The following is an 18,859-nucleotide window of genomic DNA, read 5'->3' on the forward strand; positions in this document are numbered from 1 at the left end:
TTAACAACTCATATTATGGCAAGAAGCAATCAGCAAAATAAAGAGACAGTCAATCGTTAAGAACTGAAGGTCAGTCCCTTTGCACTGTTTGAGTTTTGCATCTACAAAGGCGAAGAGGTGTGTTGACACCATGGACACTTTATCAGTGACGATTATTTCAGCACTTAGAAGTTCTGATCTGACTTCTCGCTCATTGCCAAGTCCCTGAATGGGAGCTTTGAAGCTTCCAGGCAGCTTGAGAAGAGAATGTTAAATGCTGCAGTTCAGCAGTTTACAGCACTGTGGGGGTTGATATGTCCGCTTCCTGTGCCTGTCTCAGGACTTTGCTCAGCATCTTAGATGCTTCTGTTTTCAGCATTTCAGCAGCTGGAAATGTGCAAACAAACATGGGAGTTGACAACCAGCTGATCATGGCTGCATGATCTCACTGCATCTTGACTTCATACCAGTTTCTCAGCCTCATGTTTAACATGCGTCAGGTTTTTCCTGGGCTTTGGTTTCTTTAAATGAACAGTCATGCTTGAAGTTGCCAAGTGTATTTCAGCCACAAACTGTGCAAAGAATAGAAAATGTGTGTCTTTCACACAACAGCTACAAATACAGAAAAGTCTTGATTTAAAACCCCACTGGGTAATCAGGCTCTTTTCATCCAGTGTGTTTTGGCCAGTGGTAAACTGCACAGGCTTCCAGCTGTTTAGAAGAAGCAAATTGGATTGTTTCTTTCTGCCAGAGCAGCAGAGTCGATATTTTCACTAAAACATCTCTTCAGTCTCATTGGAGGGCGGCAAAAAGGACTCAAACCCACGATTAGACATTTCATCTTGGTCTCTGTCTGAATCCACCATTGGTAGCATAACATTTAACAGTGTGGTGTCTGTGTTTCATCCTTACATTCCTATGATATGAAGTACTGGCTTCTATTTTATTTTATAAACATCATTGTTGCATCTTGTTTTCATTTTTCTCCTGTAGCTTTTGTGTACTTTTGGTCTTCTGTTGCTGCTTGTGACAAAACTTTGAAATGTCGGTTTTCTGAATCTGACAGCATGTCCGTGTACGTGCCAACGGGAGATCTGCGCTTTGTGCTGACATGTTTTTGTAGAATCTGTCGTTTACCTGCTCTTTAACCGTTTCCTGTGGTTTGGTTTGTGCTGTGGTTCATGCATTATTATTATTAATAATCATTAATTATAATAATTGTTATTATTATTATTATTAATGTCAGCAAATTAAAATGAACGAAAGGGCTGTTGTCAGCGTTTGCAGCCCTTCAGGGTGCCATTGGCCCAAAAGTCAGCCCTTCTGTGATTGGTTGGTTGCAGCTAATATAGTTACATTAGTTTATGTTAGCTAACTAGGGACAGAATCAATAACTCAGAGGAACACACTAAAGTCACACTCAGTCTCAACCAGTGACTATCTTTTATACCAGTGGTCCCCAAACTTTTTTTGCTAGGCCCCCTTTGTTTTACAACATTACAACAAGTGTTTGAACTAAAAATCACGAATGTGGGATCCTGTTTGTCCGTGAGTTAAACAGCCCAGCGCTGCTCACAGGGAAAACCAATCCTGCAGGGAGACCTACCTCGGCACTTGTGCAGGTGAAGCCAAAGGGAAGATTTGCTTCACCATATTTTCTAGTCTTTGGTGTGGAAGGAAGTTGGTTTGGAAACATATTCAGCGATGCTTCATCTCCTGCTTTGCGTTTGTGTGGGAGCCCCGTCAAAAACATGTCCGTTATGCTAGCAGTGTCTAAGCGTTCTTTTTTTTTCTTTTCATACCGCGCCCCCCCTGCAATGGCTCTGCGCTCCCCCTAGCGGGCGGGCCCCACACTTTGGGAACCTCTGTTTTATACAGTCATTGGTCTGAATCTGCTGAATTTGAATTCACCAATCAGGAGCAGCTTGTGTCTACTCAGATTAAGCTGTTTGGTTTCTCCCACCAAAACACAGAAGAATTTGCTGCTGAGATACCAAGAAACAAATGGTTGCCACGCACAGGTCCCACTGTCAACTTTCTCCACTTCTTCTGGCACAAGGATAGTGACGTCAGTGGCATTTTTGGCTGTCTCCTGCCGTGCAGCCTCCAGCCTACGATGAGCCATCAGAGAAGCAGCACAGAGGCATGGTGTTGATACAGTTAACTTTGTGGAAGGCATGTATACGTGGATGATGGTTTAGTGTCTGTACCATCTAAAGATGATGCAGCTGACCACTTGCAGTGAACAAAGAACTCACTTGCTGATTCAAACATCTGTCTACACAGCTTTGTGTTGAATAGACAGTCAGTTACAGAAGAGTTTTCTCTGGAGGACAGCTTCAGTGACCAAGGATCTAGATTTCAAAACAGAAGCAACACTAAGCCGTACCAGATCAGATTATTAAGACTCTCTTTCGTCTCCTATTTCCAGTGCCACCACTAACAGTCCTCTCCCTCTGTTTCAGAAAACCACGCTTGAACCTCACGCACCACACCTAAGTGTGTAGCTCCACACTTGAGTATCCCATCAACCTTATCCCCCGTGACTCTTATTGTGTTCTGTAATAAAGTCTTGTTGAATTTAAGAACAGGCTTGCAGGCCTACCATTGACAGTGCGAACTTGAATGAATGCACCCAGATCTAGATCCAGCCCGAGCAGCCATCTCAAAACAGGATTCTGTTCTGGGCGCCCATGAACAGTCTATTCAGTTTCTAATGATGCGATGGTCGAGAGAAAATTCTCACTTCATAACAAAGCCTTCAACCCGTTTCTGTCCCTAATGCCATTCCTTCCGCACCATTGTCCCTCCCGTCTTGATCCCCCTCAGTTATCCAGTTCCACAGAGTCGCTATGGGCTTTTCTTTTTTGTTTTTTTCTCCACGCTCATTTCCCAGCAATGACGCAAAATTATCTTACCTGGTGGGCAAGTTGAGGGGGAGGGCATTGACGTGGGCCAAAGCTTATTTATCCACTCAGTTGGTTCTCAGTCACACCAGAACCCATGCTGATTGGCCGCTCCTGGCTCACTCGCGAGACACGTGAACATTTTCACGCATTTGAGTGATTTTATTGTGGGTCCTCCGGCCATTTCCTGGCTAATTGTCCCAAATGTCTGCTGTTGTGATGATTGTGATGTGATGGCTGCTCTTAGACCCACTAGGCACTAAGCATTGAAGTGTGCTGCCCCTCCCTTCCTTCCCTCCCCATCTCCAGCTGCCTCTCTCTTCCCGCTCCACCACAACCACCCACACATACAGGGCCTTGGAGTAGGGGTATGTCACCAGGGTGCAGGGGAGGCATCCCCCCCCCTCTGTCCCCTTCTGGCTGCCTCTGCCTCAATTTTATCCCACAACTTAGACATTCACATTACTCACACTCTCATTACACATACATATAGGATCTTGGGGGTGGGCACAATCACGGAGTCCAAAGTACCATCAGGGTGTACACCTCACCCCTGGCATCGTTGCCCACCTCTCAATTTTAAATACACGTAGACATTGAGGGCTAGCAGGAGGGACCATGCGCTTACCTGCTGCTCTCTGGCAGGTAGCTCCAAGCCCTCCTGGGTTTTAAATGCACCTTAGAACACACATGCATCAACACTACAATGAGCGGGTGGAGGGAGGTTTGGAGTCTTCTCTCACCCCCATTCTCTGCGACCTGCTGGAGCGGGAGGGCTAGGAGGAGGAGTTGGCCGTCCGACTGCGGTCTGGAGTGTGGGGCCTCCCTGCTGCTGCGGAGTCGGGGCGGTCTGCCTCCCCCCACCGCAGGGAAAAGGGTAACACCACCTGGGTCTGGGTGCAGTTCCCCCCTCCAGGGGCAAGGGTACCTAGACCCGGTTTGTAGAGTACGCTTGGGGAGTGTGATCGTGTGTACAGCGTCTCTTTATGTCTGTCTCCACGTTGGTTGAGTGTGGAGTAAGTGCATATGAGAGCATGAGGGTGGGAATGGATGTTTGTATCTGTGTGTGCCTGTATGTCTGTGTCTATATGTCAGGTTGGGTGTCAGGCGCCACCTCTCTGGGGACATCTCAGGCCCTCCAAGGTTTGGAGGCCTATCTCCCCCTACCACCACTTCCCCTGCCAGTGGCGGACCCCCTCAGACATCGGTGCGTTGGTGGTTCTTTGTGTCCGGGGATGGGCGTCCAGGTACACACCGGCTCACTCCTTGGCGGCCGCTTATCGGGGCCTGGAGCCTGGGGCTCGCTCGGGCCACTTCGGAGGCGGGGTGCCCCCGGCCTCTCGGCCTGGGGCTCGGTCACTCAGGCACGGCTGGCTGCCGGTGGAGCTCACGGGCGCGTCACTGCAACTCCCCCTGGCTTCTGCTCCGCGGCTGCTGAGTGAGCCCTCATCTGGGACTCTCCTCAGCTCTTTCTGGGACAGTGGCGCGGCTGCCCCTCTGTTGGTCTTCCTTGGTCTCTTGTGTTCTGGGGGCCTCTGGATGTCTGGAGTTTTGATACCTGCTTCATGCCCTGGAGGACGGGGCTGTGGCCCCCCCACACCCTCTAGCAGATCATTACATGAAGGAACCTTTTAAAAACAAGCGCGTCCATGCTCACAGGTGTACACACGGGTGATCACACCCACAAACTACACCCTTTTTGGCTCCTACCTCAAAGCACACTGTGTGCTGTTGATCTTATGTGCTGCACAATAATGTTTAATATTTAGTATTTACTGTCATATTCCCATATATCATTGTGATGTTGTTTATTCTATTACTCTTGTTCTCTTCTGCTTGCTTTCTTTTTTCTTTCTCAGCAGGTGATCCAGGTGATCGATATATGCATTTTTTTTCTCTGCTCATTCTGTTGGTTTTTGTCTTTTGCCCTTCTCCCCCGTCCCTCTTCTCAGCTGTTTCTCTTTCCCTCTTTCTTTCTCCCCTTCTTTCCCCCAGTCAAGTCTGTCCCGTATTCAGTAAGTGAAAATAAAATAAACAATAAAAGGTGAATCAAATGGACCATTACGGCAAGGCTGGGATGGTCAGTTTGGTAAAGTAAATCCGTTGGGCATCTTTCTTTGCCTTTAGACAACAATTCTGATGCAAAAGAGCCAAACGGGACAGGCCAAAAAAAAAAAAAAAAAAAAAAAAAAGAAGAAGTGCGTCATTAGCTGCTAGCTAACTGGGTAAGGGCGTCATGGGTCTGTGGGTCTGTCCACTGTTTTAGAGAACGTTTTAAAGTAAGTAAGTAAGTAAAGTGACTCACTGATGTGAAGGAAAACAGACAAACAGAGACACCACCTACAATCAGGGAGAGCGTGACAGAGCAGAGGGAAACGTAGCTGACACTAATCAGAAAACTGAACATAACACACATGAAATAGACTATCAGAATAAAACAGGAAGTACAAACACAGAGACCAAGACCAAGATACATGGGCTTGACACAGGAGCTGGGGAGAACACAGACAGACATGGGTACATGACTGGGAAGGCTGGAAGATGCAGAGATGTGACTATGGAAGACTGAGGTCAAGAGACACCAAGTAGAACATAAACCAGGACCATGACAGCTTTTAATCTGTTACCTTAATTTTATTAAGTAAATAGGGTGTATGTTTTATTACAGTGCTTATTTATTAAGTCTTCAAGATAATTTAAGAGTATTTCAATCATTTTCACAAAGAATACTGCGAGATCCCTTATAGACAAAAACAAGTGAATTGTTTTAAATAGTTATTGATGGTGTAACAGCTGTGATTGGACAAGGGCAAGAAAACTTAGAAGGGATGTTAGCAGTTACATCAGCCACAAAGTAATTACATAATTGTGTATATAAGTCCTTTATCCTTTCATCACTTACTCCATATACACCTTTATAAATATATGTGAAGTCTTTTCAGACAACATATACATATGTATATGTATATGTTGTCTGAATAGTTTGCGCTCATGATTAAAAACAAGCAAACAAAAACACGATTTTTATACGTTATTCAAATTGCACAGTATTCTAATCAACACTTCATTGATAAATCCAGACATTCAAACCCTACACTCGCAGCAGATCTTATCACTATACTACTGTGATGGGATTATAAGATTACAAAAATACAATAAAGCCATAATAAATAGCACTGGCCAAGACCACCATGTCTTATGGAATTAATAAACACTTTAAATAGAACATAGCAAAGTCCCAGATCTGACTGAGTCCTCTACTTTTTTCTACAACAGAGGTTTACAACCACTGCTCCAAAACTATACCAACTATGGTGTATTGTTAGTGTCAGCTAAATTTATAAAAACTGGAAGTTCCTGTTGAATCATCAATCAATTGGTTGAATCATTTTTGTAACTGAGAGACTATAAAAGGTAAGAATGTAACCAATATGAAAGCTTTCCTATTTGAGTGCTGTCTGAATGCCACTACTGTATAGGCCATTTATCCTCTTTTCTCACCTTTGGCAATAATAATAATAATAATAATAATAATAATAATAATAATAATAATAATAATAATAATGATATGGACATTTTCATGTCAAGCACTCCTCCTCCCCTAAGGTCAAGTAACAATAGGAAACAGCAGATCTTTTACAGGAAAATCAGCCACAATCACCTTTTTCTACAAAGGTTGAACACTGTGTAAAATGTCTTTAAAAACAGTATAAAGTCAATATACTTGAACTGAGACACAGTTTGCTCTCAGTTCATTTTGGTTTCAACACAACACACACACACACACACACACACACACACACACACACACACACACACACACACACACACACACACACACACACACACACACACACACACACACACACACACTTCATGACATCTGTGACGGCAGCAAAACCAAACCAAGCCAAGAGAACAACTGGGATATGTGGTGCTTGTTTGAAGAATCTACGAGTTACCTTTTCTTAACTCTTTCCGATTTAATTTTTTATTAGCTCAGGACATAACAAAGTCATTTTGTGTCTGGCAAGTTTTAAAATTAGGTCATGATTTTGCAAAGATGTGCAAATCTCAAAAACCCATATTTTTCAATCTTTAAAACAACGGTTTTCCATCAGGACCAGACCAGATCTGAAGGCATCCATTAAGCATGTACCAAAGTGAAAGCGAAACCTTTCATGTTTCACAACTGCTTCTTGTCTGTTTGCTTCCATTGTTCACATTACTACCATTTTCTAGCTGAGACTGGCTGTTGTTGCTGAAAGCTGCTCTTGCCTTGGATCCCATTTTTAAAATAAAGTGTTTCTTGATTTCACAGGTGTGTAAGTGTCTCCTTAACAAACACTGGAACCTGTCAAGCTGAGAAGGCTTTTTCTGGTTGTTTGTGCATGCACATTGTGGATAAACCTCCGGTCTTTGATGGTAGACTGATGGGAGATGAGTGTGCAAGACAAGCTGCCACTGACCTTTTGTTATGGAAGGGCGTACATGTTTCAGCAACACAATGCTAAGTGGCACACTGTGTCTATTAAAACAGCAAGGCTTTATAATAAAAGACGTCTGTGTATTGGCTGCCTGAACAGGTTTTCTCTCCCAAAAGTCCAACAACTAGTTTCCTACGTTCCCAGACATTTATGGACTCAATCATTTTGGTACAATTCTCATAGCAGAAAAATCACTCATATTGCAGTTTTCTCTGCAACTCACAGACTCAACAAAAGACAGCAACAATCGAAAGCTTCACCATATATGTCAAAACATGAGTCAGTCAGTCCCTTCAACTGATGAATGATTGAAAACCTTTCACAACCATTTTAAGACTAAGACATTGAAATGATTTTTACTTTTTCAGAAGCATCACTCTTTTCTGTAGCTATTTCATTATACAATCATTCAATATTTCATAGTATTTATCAATGATAAGAACAGGGATGATTTTATCTTTTATAAATATTAATCAACTTTGTTAGTATCCCCAGTAAAGCCAAAGCACTTTATTTCAACAGTTTTGCAATAAATCCATGTAAACTCTAATTAGGAGTGATGCAGTTCACTGTTGATGATGACGTCCAGTGATTTTATATCATTTTTAGATGATTTTCAGCAACAGCTGTATGGGCAAACTGTGAGTTCCTCCATTCAGTAAGTAGTTGGTCAAACTGCTTTCTGTATAAACATGAATATCATAATCATATATGGTGATTCATGTCAGACTCGCACTGATATCTACAGTATATGTGTTTGGACATGGTTTCATGGTGAGGATGGCACAAACATATACAGCTGGGTGAAAAAAAAGAGTTAAAGGTGGAGTAGGATTATAATAATATAATAAAGTGTTATTATAATATTTATTAGAATTAAACTGTTTTAGTTTTTCATGTAATATGTACAAGATAGTATTCCATTTGTATTTGTGTGGAGCTATTAAATACTGTAAAACTAGTGTCACTAAAAAAAGAAAAAACACTTATTACTTATTAGTCTGCTTGAGTTGCTTGGTCATCTTTAATTGTAAATGGGCTTTTATCACTAAATCCTGCCAGTTGTGATCACGTGGTACTCATTATGTTTATTACTGGAAATCTTAGAAGCAATTAAAATGGACCAAAATGGACTGAAGCATTTTTCTAGTCTGACCGACAGCTCAGTAAGCTTTCACTCACTAAACAACAGCTCGCTATATAGGAATCAGTTCATTCACCATTTACCATAATGCAAAGTACAGAAATGCATGATTGGTTGACATACAGTGCACAGAACCCCAACCTCAACCCCATCAAACACTGTTGGGGTGAACTAGAATGGAGATTGTGACACAGGTCCTCTCTTCCACCATCAGTGGCTGATCTCAGAATTGCTATTCTAGACGAATGGGCAAAACTTCACACAGACACGTGAAAAACCTTGCAGAGAGGTTTCCCAGAAAAGTGGAAGCTGTGGAAGCTCAAAGGACAGACCGACTCCATATCAATGCCTATAACTGTGGAATGAGATGTATTAAAAGCTACTGAAGATAAAGTGTGTAGGTGGCCCAACATTTTAGTCCATATAATGGATCTTCTAATTAAGCAATTAATCTGACCTAACTGTATGCTTGTATTGAAGTTCTACATGCTAAGTTGGTAAGTGCAATAATACTGTTGCTCTTTGCCATAAGAGACTGTAAACAGTTCTGTTTCTCTGGATTCTCTAAACAATGAAAAGCATACAAAGACCAGGTTCACTCACTTTGGCATGATTGGCTGTTGTCAGTATTACTTGCTGTAGCATCAATTAGTGCTAATAGCTCTTCTAGTGAAACAAATAAAATGAAAAAAACTAAACAACTGCAAATAGCACAGGTATTTATAACAATTGTTATCATACTACCTACTTTAAATTGTGCAAATTTCTGTAGAGTGCAATCAACAAGTACCTGATACATCAGTCCAATAATCCTTTCCCTGAAAATAAAATATGAGCCTTGATTATAGGACAACACCATATGGAGTTTAGCATCATTCACGTAAAACAGTGTTTTCTTAAACCAAGCTGCATAAAGTGCAAAGTTCCAATACTAGAGCCCTGGCTCAACTACCAGGAAGTCAATGTGTCCCTTTTCTTTTGTCTTGAAGGCTTCAGCGATGATCCTGGCAGCATCTTTGTGTTCCCGGCCTTGCAAGGGGATGCCATCAACCTCCAGAATGACCTGGCCAGTTTTCAGCTGGCCGCAGTTATGAGCCGAGCCTCCTTTCTGTCAGCGGGAACATGAGAGAAGAATAGAAAGACAATAATGTTAGCAGGATTAAGGCGCTCATGGACAGAACAGTTTGTTGTTCTTGAAGTTACAGTACAGTCCAAGGCAACTATAGCTTGAAACACACTTGGACTGAATTTAAGATATAAATAAAAGTTTATGATTAGTTCAATAAGGCAGATGTGTAATCACACATCTGCCTGCTTCCCTCGTGTCTGGTGACTAATTCATGCGTCACGCTTTCCCATGCTTTCAAACTCGTTGCTGACATCACTGGTCCAGTCAAATCATCTTTCAGCCTTCTTCAGCCTCCACTCTGCGCACTTTAAATCTCACTGTTCATCTGTTCGTCTGCCTTGAAGATGTCTCTCCCATATAACTCAGGCTCCATTCAAGCCTCCATCTTGATCTCCACCACCTGCATCTAGACGCCAGGGTTTCCTGCGCTCATTCCTATCACTGCTGGAATTCCATTCTGCTGTGACGGGACATTACTTGCCAGTGAAAAGTTTGTTTATAAGATTGGGGAAACCTGCAGTCAGCTGAGACTGAAGAAGTCACCTGGGTGAGTGATGAAACGTGACTATGGTGAACCATGTCGGGGCTTGGTGCTGTCCAGCTCTTCACTCTTCATCTGGGATGTCTGCCACTGTGATGATTACTGGGCCCTGTTCAGCGAGGTTGCTGTGGTCTGTTCTTAGATCCACTAGTCACTCAGCATTGCTGTTATGGGTTGCGTCCTTCTCCCAGCACAACGAAAATAAACTCCACCTAAACTTGGTTCATATCTGACCCAGATAGACTGCAGGTCATAACTTCTTACCTGAAGTTCAGTTCACCTGACACTCGGACCGGCGGCCGCCTCGCGTCTCTCCTCCTTCTGCCTCCCCTTCCCTCATCCACCCACTGGCCTCTGTGGAAGCTCCGCTACAGCCACCACCAAACAACTGACTTATTTTTACACACCGGCCAGATCCTGACCAATCCACCACCTTTTATTGTTTATACCACTACAAAGAAAAAACCCAAACCCCCCAAAACAAAAAAAATCATCGGCCCATAAAAACAAAAAATCACATCGCAAATGCCCGGTGGGCCGATTGCCAGTCCAGCTTTGGTTGTACCATCAGTTAACCCTTCACATGTCAGCTGTGGCACACATGCCCAGGGTTGCCAACCCCTGGTCTCCAGCCTTGGTGGTGCTGTTCTCATATTGTTACCTGCCACTGAGAGTACACCTTGGCTGCTTCTGTGAAGAACGGCTGGTTTATTCTGCAGCCTTCTATTTTTCTGGTGTATGTCTTCAAGCGGCTGGCCAAGGCTGTGAGACTTTGCTTTGCAGTTTCCAAGGCCTCAGTTATGGACAGCTTGCTGCACTTCTTGGGCACCTCCTTTGTTGCACCTTTCAGCAGCTCCGATAGTTGGCTACCCCCCGTTCTACCTTGATCCTGGCCTCTAGTCTCCTTCTGCATGCAGGGTACTGCTCCTTGTTCAACTTGTAGCTAAGCTTCTCACTGATTGCTGCTGCCATGCTGTAGATCAGCTTGTTAGTCTCAGTAATGGTGGTGGTAGATATCTTCCATAGTGCTGCATTCACATCATCTACTAGATCTTCTGAGGGTACATAGCAATACCGAATGACAGCAACATCAGGAAGAAGGAACACAAGAAGCTTGAAAAGCATCAAGGGCTCAGAGAAGATAAGAGGGTGGAGGTAACAGTGGTCCCAGTGGTAATCGGAGCACTCAGTGCAGTGACTCCCAAGCTAGATGAGGGGCTCCAGCAGATCCCAGGAACAACATCTGAAATTCACACTTGAAGGATGGATCACCCACAAGGGCGAGAGAGGATTTTCTTTTTATGTTTTACTGTTTTTTGCAGTTTCAGTACATTTTGTTGCTTGGAAGACTTTAAACAGTGACTTACTTGAAACCTTCTAACGCTTTCTTACCTGAATGGAGACTATGCGAGGCAAAGGTTGGCGTGTACTTCCTCCACCCTCTATTGCGATGCCCAAGGTGTTTGAATTTTTCAACACTCGCACCAGCACAGCAGTAGGCACTGGTACAGGTGAAGGAGACTGCTGGGAAACAAAGCAAGGAGAGCTAAGAAAAATATATTTGTGAGCAAGAAGTAGCATCTTACTGCATGCAATTTAGCCACTAGCTTGTAGGTGAACATCTGAAAATCTCAATATAGTAAACAACATTTCATTTTCTTCAGGTGATGGAGCCTTATTTACACATCAATGCGTCTGAGTCTAATGTTACTGTGTTCCCTTTGTTTTCCCTCGCGTGTTCTAGCCTAATGCTAATAACAAGATTTCCTTTGAATTCAATAAAGCTTTTAAGAGTTTTGTTTAGGTGCCCACAAAGTAACTTCAGGTCTTAAGATCACAATCATAGACAGCTGTATAAACAATCACCAAGGAGATTACTTTAATCTCCCTCTGCTTTTGTTGGTAAGAACTTGTGGTTTTACTTTGCAAACTTGACCGATTAAAATAGAAATTAAAGCAACAAAAGAGGTGATCCAGTGAATTCTGAAATCACAAACTAAAACTGGGTTTACACCAGCACTAATTTGCTTGTTTTGAACACATTAAAAGATATGCTACTGAAAAATTGCTTAGTAATGAAAACCCTCACTTGTCTGCCAATCCCTGGAGAAAGTGCATGAAATCCTGGCTGTTCCAGATGGGTCCGGTGAGTTTTGCTAGGTCGTGGGCTGCCATCTTTACTGAAGCCTCCTGCCTCTGCTATATCCACCCCGCTGTCCTCACTCAGAGTCTGGCCGCTGTCTGACAACTGTGACAGGGTGGCCCCTGGGGGGAGGAGTTAGCTAGCATACACTGAATTTAATTCAAATTTAATTATATAGAAAAAAAGCGCTTTGGCGACAGTGGGAAAGAAAAACTCCACAGGAAGAAACCTCCACCAGCACCAAGCTCGGGGAGGGGTGGCCATCTGCCACAATTGTTGGGGTGAGGACAAAGACACACCGTGGAAGAGAGCCAGACATTAATAGTAACTAATGTTTATATGCAGAGAGGTTTCTAAACACACAGTGAGTGAAAAGGGTGACTGAAGAAGAAACACTCACTGCATCATGGGAATCTCCCAGTAACCTACACCAGTTCCAGCAGAACTAATGGAGCATTGAGGATCATCGGATCCAACCTAAACTCTGTGCTTTATCAAACAGGAATGTCTTAAGCCTAATTGTCATGGTCCCTGTGTCCCCGGCTGGCTCAAACAGGCTACAGGTATTTGTTGTTGTTTTTCCCCCTTGCTCTCTCTAGCGATTGCTCACTTGTGGCTCATTATTCCCGCCTCTCCTGGCCAGCATTCAAGACGGTGGCTCGGTGTTTCTCGTCACTGGAACGTTAAGCAACTATCCTAGTGTTGCCCGGCTGTAAAATTATCTCCAGTGTTTCCTTCGTGGCTTTCCTAGTGTTGATTCTCTCATCTGTCTCCATGACTAGATTCCCTGGTTTGTTTGTGTTTCCCATCCCTGGACTACCTGCGCGTGAGTGTGTGTGAATTACAAGTGTGGCGGGGCAGAAGAGGAGTGTGTGTGGAATTTCCCTCACCATTGCTCTGCCTCCCATTCTACTTTTAAATACTCTAGGAACAACAAGTAGGCCTGCAGCGTGAGAGCGAAGTGCTCTAATAGGGTGATATGGTACTACAAGGTCATTAAGATAAGATGGGGCCTGATTGTTTAAGACCTTGCAGCCAGGGAGGCAGAAGAACATCAAGAAGGCCCTGAGTAAATGTGGTTATCCCAGCTGGACTTTTGTCAAAGCTGGGAAGGCTCCTACAGAAAGCTCCAGCCGATCCAGGAGAGAAGGACAACCGCTGCCTAAGTGAAAACCTGTAGTGATCCCGTACGTGTCAGGAGTATCAGAGCAGTTGAGACGCATTTTTTCTAAACACCGGGTCTCTGTGGCTTTTAAACCCCAAAACACGCTGCGCCAAAAACTGGTCCACCCCAAGGATCGGGTCCCCCGACACAAACAGAGTAACATAGTGTGCGCTGGTAAGTGCAGGAGGATTGGCAGGATTTATACATCGGGGAAACCAAACAACCTCTGGCTAAGAGGACGGCACAACACAGAAGAGCCACCTCGTCAGGCCAGGACTCTGCAGTCTATGCACACCTACAGGCCAGTGGACACTCTTTCAAGGATGAGGATGTAACATCCTGGACAGGGAGGAACGCTGGTTTGAGGGCGGAGTCAAGGAGGCCATTTACGTGAAAAGGGAAAGACCATCTCTGAATGGAGGAGGGGCCTAAAGGTACATCTGTCACCATCTTACAATGCTGTGATTGCAGCCATTCCCCAACTCTCTGTGAATGGGACTCATGGCCATTGATCAGAGGTACATTGTGCAAATGTACTGTTTATAAGGTTGTGTAAACCTGCAGTCAGCTGAGACTGAAGAAGTCACTTGGATGATGATGAAATGTTTCTCCCACTGAACATGTCCAGATGAACAGAACCAACTTTTGGGGATTTCCTCCCCTGGATGATTGAGCACGCATCAAGATATAAGCAGGGCAACCGCCTACATGTTTCTAGTCACAAAACATGTGTTGTTCTGGTTATTACTAATACATTTTACAAGTTGAGTGCTTCTCTGTACTGAGAAACAACACAAACACACAGAGACACAGACTGTGTACCTACTTAACTCCAAGTTACCCCCAATGGATCCATCAGAGAATGTTGGTTAAAAGTGCTTGGGCATAGACAAAAGCTTTTAAACAAAAGTGTGTCTGAATGGGTGAATGAGACAAGCTTTAAGAACATTTGTGTGCTCAAATACAGCAGAAAAGTATTACATACACACCATTTACCTCTTTGCTGTGGTCTGGCATCTGCTGATAGCCGGTTCATTTCTGTTACAATGACTTTCTGTGTGAGAGCAGGTGAGCAGCGTTGGTCAGCGCTAAAGGATGGAGCAGCAGGCGTGATGAGAGAGGGGCACGGGGACGGACATGGTGAGGGATGATGAGATGGTTGAGGGGATGGCAGGGGAGTTGCTGCTTTTGAAGAGGATGCAGACATTGACAAGACGGAAGACTTTTCATAGGAGCTGGATCTAGAAGAAAACTTGATAGATGCCTCTGGTTTAGCAGAGCTGGGCAAGTCCCGGTAATGCAGGAAACCTGGGCAGGTGTGGTGACCTGAAATGGGCTGGCTATGATGGTGGACATGGTAATCAAAATGGGGATTATTGTGGTGTTCAGAATCAGAGAGCTGGAAGGAATTCTGGCAGGTGTGTTGAAGGGAATTAAGGGAAGTGTAGTGGGTGGGACCAGGGCATGCATGGTGGGGGGAGGCTGGTTTTGGCTGGTGTTGGCTGGTGGGAAGGGATTTGATAGGCTTGTGGGGACAGTCCTGGAGTAAATGGGTAGGACCAGTGACGAGCAGGCAAGAAATGGGCTGCACCACTTTGGCTGAAGGCTTGCAATTGAACTCTTTCTCCGGGAATGGTCTTCTTTGGGCCTGGACAGAAGCAGCTCTGAAGGGTGGAAGAGGTTCACTTGAAGCCTGCGTTTCATAAGATAAGATAAGATAAGATAACCTTTATTAGTCCCACACGTGGGAAATTTGTTTTGTCACAGCAGGAAGTGGACAGTGCAAGAGTTATGAGGCAAAAATTAGAATACAATAAGAATAAATACAGTACACAACTGTACAGAATAGAATAAAATAAAATACTATATACAGTAGAATAAAATAAAATAAATATACAATAAGATAAAAATAGAATACAAATACAAATACTATATACAACTGAGTAAAAATACAACGATGACAGAAAAGATTATTGCACTTAGTGTTATTGCATATGTATGGATGTGTGTGCTTGATCAGTTAAAGTCTTTATTATGGAGTCTGACAGCAGTGGGGAGGAAAGACCTGCGAAATCTCTCCGTCCCACACCGTGGGTGCCGCAGTCTCCCACTGAAGGAGCTGCTCAGTGCTGTCACAGTCATCCTGTCATTCAGAAAAAGGCAGTGACATACAAAAATCCAACATGAATAGTGAATGTTGCCTCTTTAATCATTATCTTTAAGATTTTAGATCTTGTATATTTAGAAACACAGCTTGTCGCGGACTAATGACTTTTTCAGAAAAATAAAATGAGAACATCTGTAGCCATCACATGGTGCATGTTGAGTACAGAGAGTCAGAACAAGGTTAGATTAACGTAAAGACAGAAAAACATGTATTTAAGAACTGTTAATTATGTAAAGGCGGATAAACTGTTAGATATTTGTACAAGCAAATGCAGTGATGTGAAAAAGTTCTTGATTTCCTGTTTTTTTTTGTATGTTTGTCACACTTAAATGCTCCAGATCATCAAAGAAATTTAAACAGTAGACAAACATAACACAAGTAAACACAAATTGCAGTTTCTAAATGAAGGTGTTTATTATAAAGGGGAAAATATCCAAACCTATGTAGTGAAATCTAAACTAAAAAAAGGAACAACTGATTTCCACCTAAACCTAATAACTGCAACAACCTTAGCGGCAACGACTGCAATCAAGCGTTCGCAATAACTGATATTGGATCTTTTACAGTCCTATGGAGGAATCTTGGTACACTCATCTTTGCAGAATTTTTGTAATACAGCCACACCTGAATCTGATTGAGATGTTGTGTCATGACCTTAAAAATGCAGGTCAGGTCTTTGACTGGCCACTCCAAAGTATTTATTTTGTTTTTCTTAAGCCATTCATAGGTGGACTTGCTGGTGTGTTTTGGGTTATAGTCCTGCTGCAGAGCCCAAGTGCGCTGCAGCTTAAGGTCATAAACAGATGGCTGGAGATTTTCCTTTAGGATATTTTGGTAGGCAGCAGAATTCATGGTTCCATTTACCACAGCAAGTCTTCCTGGGGCATCAAAACAGACACAGACCATCACACTACACTTTATATATGTAACGTTAAAGTATGAAATCTTCACATTAAAGGATGCATTTGAAATGCAGGCATACACAAAACTGTCCACCAGCATGAGTTAACCATTCATTCATCCATCCATCCATCCATCCATCCATCAATCGTCTTCCAATTATCCAGGGTCAGGTCGCGGGGGCAGCAGCATAAGCAGAGAAGCCCAAACCTCCCTCTCCCCAGCCACCTCCAACGTAACTGGGGGAACAAAGATGTTTCTAGGCCACCCAAGATATAGAAGCTCTCCAGCATGTCCTGGGTCCTCAGGGGCTCTTCCTGGTGGGACATGCCTGGTACACCTCACCAGGATGTGCCCAGGAGACAATCCTAATCAATTGGCCAAACCATCTCAGCTGGATTCTTTCGATGTCTAGGAGTAGTGGTTCTAACTCTGAACCTGCCAGACGGATGAGTTCCTCACCCTAAGGGAGAGGCCAGCCACACTTTGGAGAAAGCTAATTTCCATTGCCTATATATGCAGTCTTGCTCTTTCAGTCACTACCCAGAGCTAGTGACCATCAGTGAGGGAAGGGATGTAGAGTGACCAGTAAATTGAGAGCTTTGGTTTTACGCTCAGCTCTCTTTTCACCACAATAGAGCGATAGAGCGTCTGCATTACTGCAACTGCAGCACCAATCCGTTTGTTGATCTCCTGAAGCACTTCCCACAGTATACTCCAAGCGACACAGTCAAATGCCTTCTCTGGGTCCATAGATCACATCTAACTGACTGCACGAACTCCAATGCAACCTCATATATCCTTGAGAGGATAAAAAGCTGGTCCAGTCTTCTGGGACCAGGACAAAAACTGTTGTTCCTCCTGCATCCAAGGTTCAACTAACAGACTGACTCTACTTTTCAGCACCCTGACATAGACTTTCCCGGGGAGGCTGACAAACTATAGTAGGAGCCTGCCTCCAGTCCTTCTTGGGAACCACCACCCCTGTCTGCCAAGTCAGAGGTACTGGCCCTGATGTCCACACAACTTTGTAGAGGCATATCAAATAAGACAGCCCTACAATATCCAGACTCTTCACCTTTCATTGGGAACCTACCCACCCCAGGGGTCCTGCTACCAAGAAATTATTTGACTGCTTCAGGGTGGTTTAATCCCTGGCTGCTCCAGCCTACATGCCAAATATCCTTGCACAAGAGTTTAGTAACAGAACAGCTTAGGTTCAGATCAGGCAGGCCTTTCCTCCCAATCACACCGTTTCAGGTCTCACTGTAGGCACAGCAGGACAACAGCATTTCCAGGGCGAGCACCCTCGAGTACCCCACCCAGGGACTCTAAGAAGGCCAGGTACTCTGAGCTGTTGTTTGTTGTGTAAGCGCAGATGACAGTCAGGACCTGTTCTCTGATCCGAAGGGTCTGGGGCACCTCTCAACCTCACGCACCTGCTCAGGCTCCTTCCCCACCAGAGAGGTGATGTTCCATGTCCTAATTGCCAGCCTTGGTAGCCAGGGATCTGTCCACCAGGGCCTCTGCCCTTGGCCACCACCCGGCCCACACTGCACCCAACCCCTACGGCGCATCCTGCGGGTGGTGGGCCTATTGGAAAGGTGGCCCATGTCCCTTATTTGGGCCACACCAGGCCAGGACCCATTGGCTAAGGCCCTGCCAGCAGGTGCTCTTCCTTGGGCACCCTCCCCAGGCCTGGCTCCAGGGGGGTACCCAGGTAATTCTATCTCGGGCAGAGTGAACTGTTCCCTTGATTGTGTGCACATAAGGGTCTAGTGAATCACCCTTTGTGTGGTTCCTCATCCAAGACCAATTTGCCATGGGAGAGACCCTACCGAGGGGCAAAAGCCCCCTACCGACATAGCCCGGGGGATTCCTGGGACACACAAACCCCTTCACCATGATAAGGTAGCGATTACTTCACTTCACTTCAAGACAAATCAAAAGATTAAAGGCATTACACCACACAATGTACTTAAAATAAATAAATAAAGGACCAACCATAGCAGGGATGGTTTGCTCTGCATCATGGATCACAGGGGCTATATGGCTACAGTGGCCCTGAGACTGCCACACTTCTAGGCCTCCACGCCAGGACTGGTGAGACTCCCTTCCATGTTGCAACACCAGTCTATCATACACGTCCAGATCCTGTGGCGCCACCAGTCTCCTCATCTCAGACAACATGGACAACTGGCAGAAAGAAGAAGACAAAACAAAAAAAATAAGATATGATTATAGTACAGTGAAGAAAGGATTATACAGACATGGAGTCAGGTGATGTGTAGCGATGTA

The 18,859-nt window shown here is 44.2% G+C and overlaps 1 protein-coding gene across 4 annotated transcripts in view; it reads right to left on the minus strand.

The window, feature by feature from the left end:
* Positions 1–5,498: 5,498 nt before the first annotated feature.
* LOC101470039 (whirlin) overlaps positions 5,499–18,859 on the minus strand; it is a 64,454-nt gene continuing 51,093 nt past the window's right edge. For 2 of the 4 annotated variants that reach the window (XM_004558610.6, XM_076890547.1), the window contains exons 7-11: positions 18,566–18,757; positions 14,491–15,187; positions 12,276–12,451; positions 11,579–11,710; positions 5,499–9,624 (exon numbers count right to left, since the gene is read on the minus strand). In XM_004558610.6, coding sequence (XP_004558667.1) covers positions 9,448–9,624; positions 11,579–11,710; positions 12,276–12,451; positions 14,491–15,187; positions 18,566–18,757 — 1,374 coding nt within the window. In that variant the 3' untranslated portion in view covers positions 5,499–9,447. Of the gene's footprint in view, positions 9,625–11,578; positions 11,711–12,275; positions 12,452–14,483; positions 15,188–18,565; positions 18,758–18,859 lie in introns of those variants that run through there. The other 2 variants (XM_004558611.6, XM_076890548.1) reach the window with 2 other exon arrangements.

Source organism: Maylandia zebra, linkage group LG12 (genome assembly GCF_041146795.1).
Source record: "Maylandia zebra isolate NMK-2024a linkage group LG12, Mzebra_GT3a, whole genome shotgun sequence".
NCBI classification, from domain to species: Eukaryota; Metazoa; Chordata; class Actinopteri; order Cichliformes; family Cichlidae; genus Maylandia; species Maylandia zebra.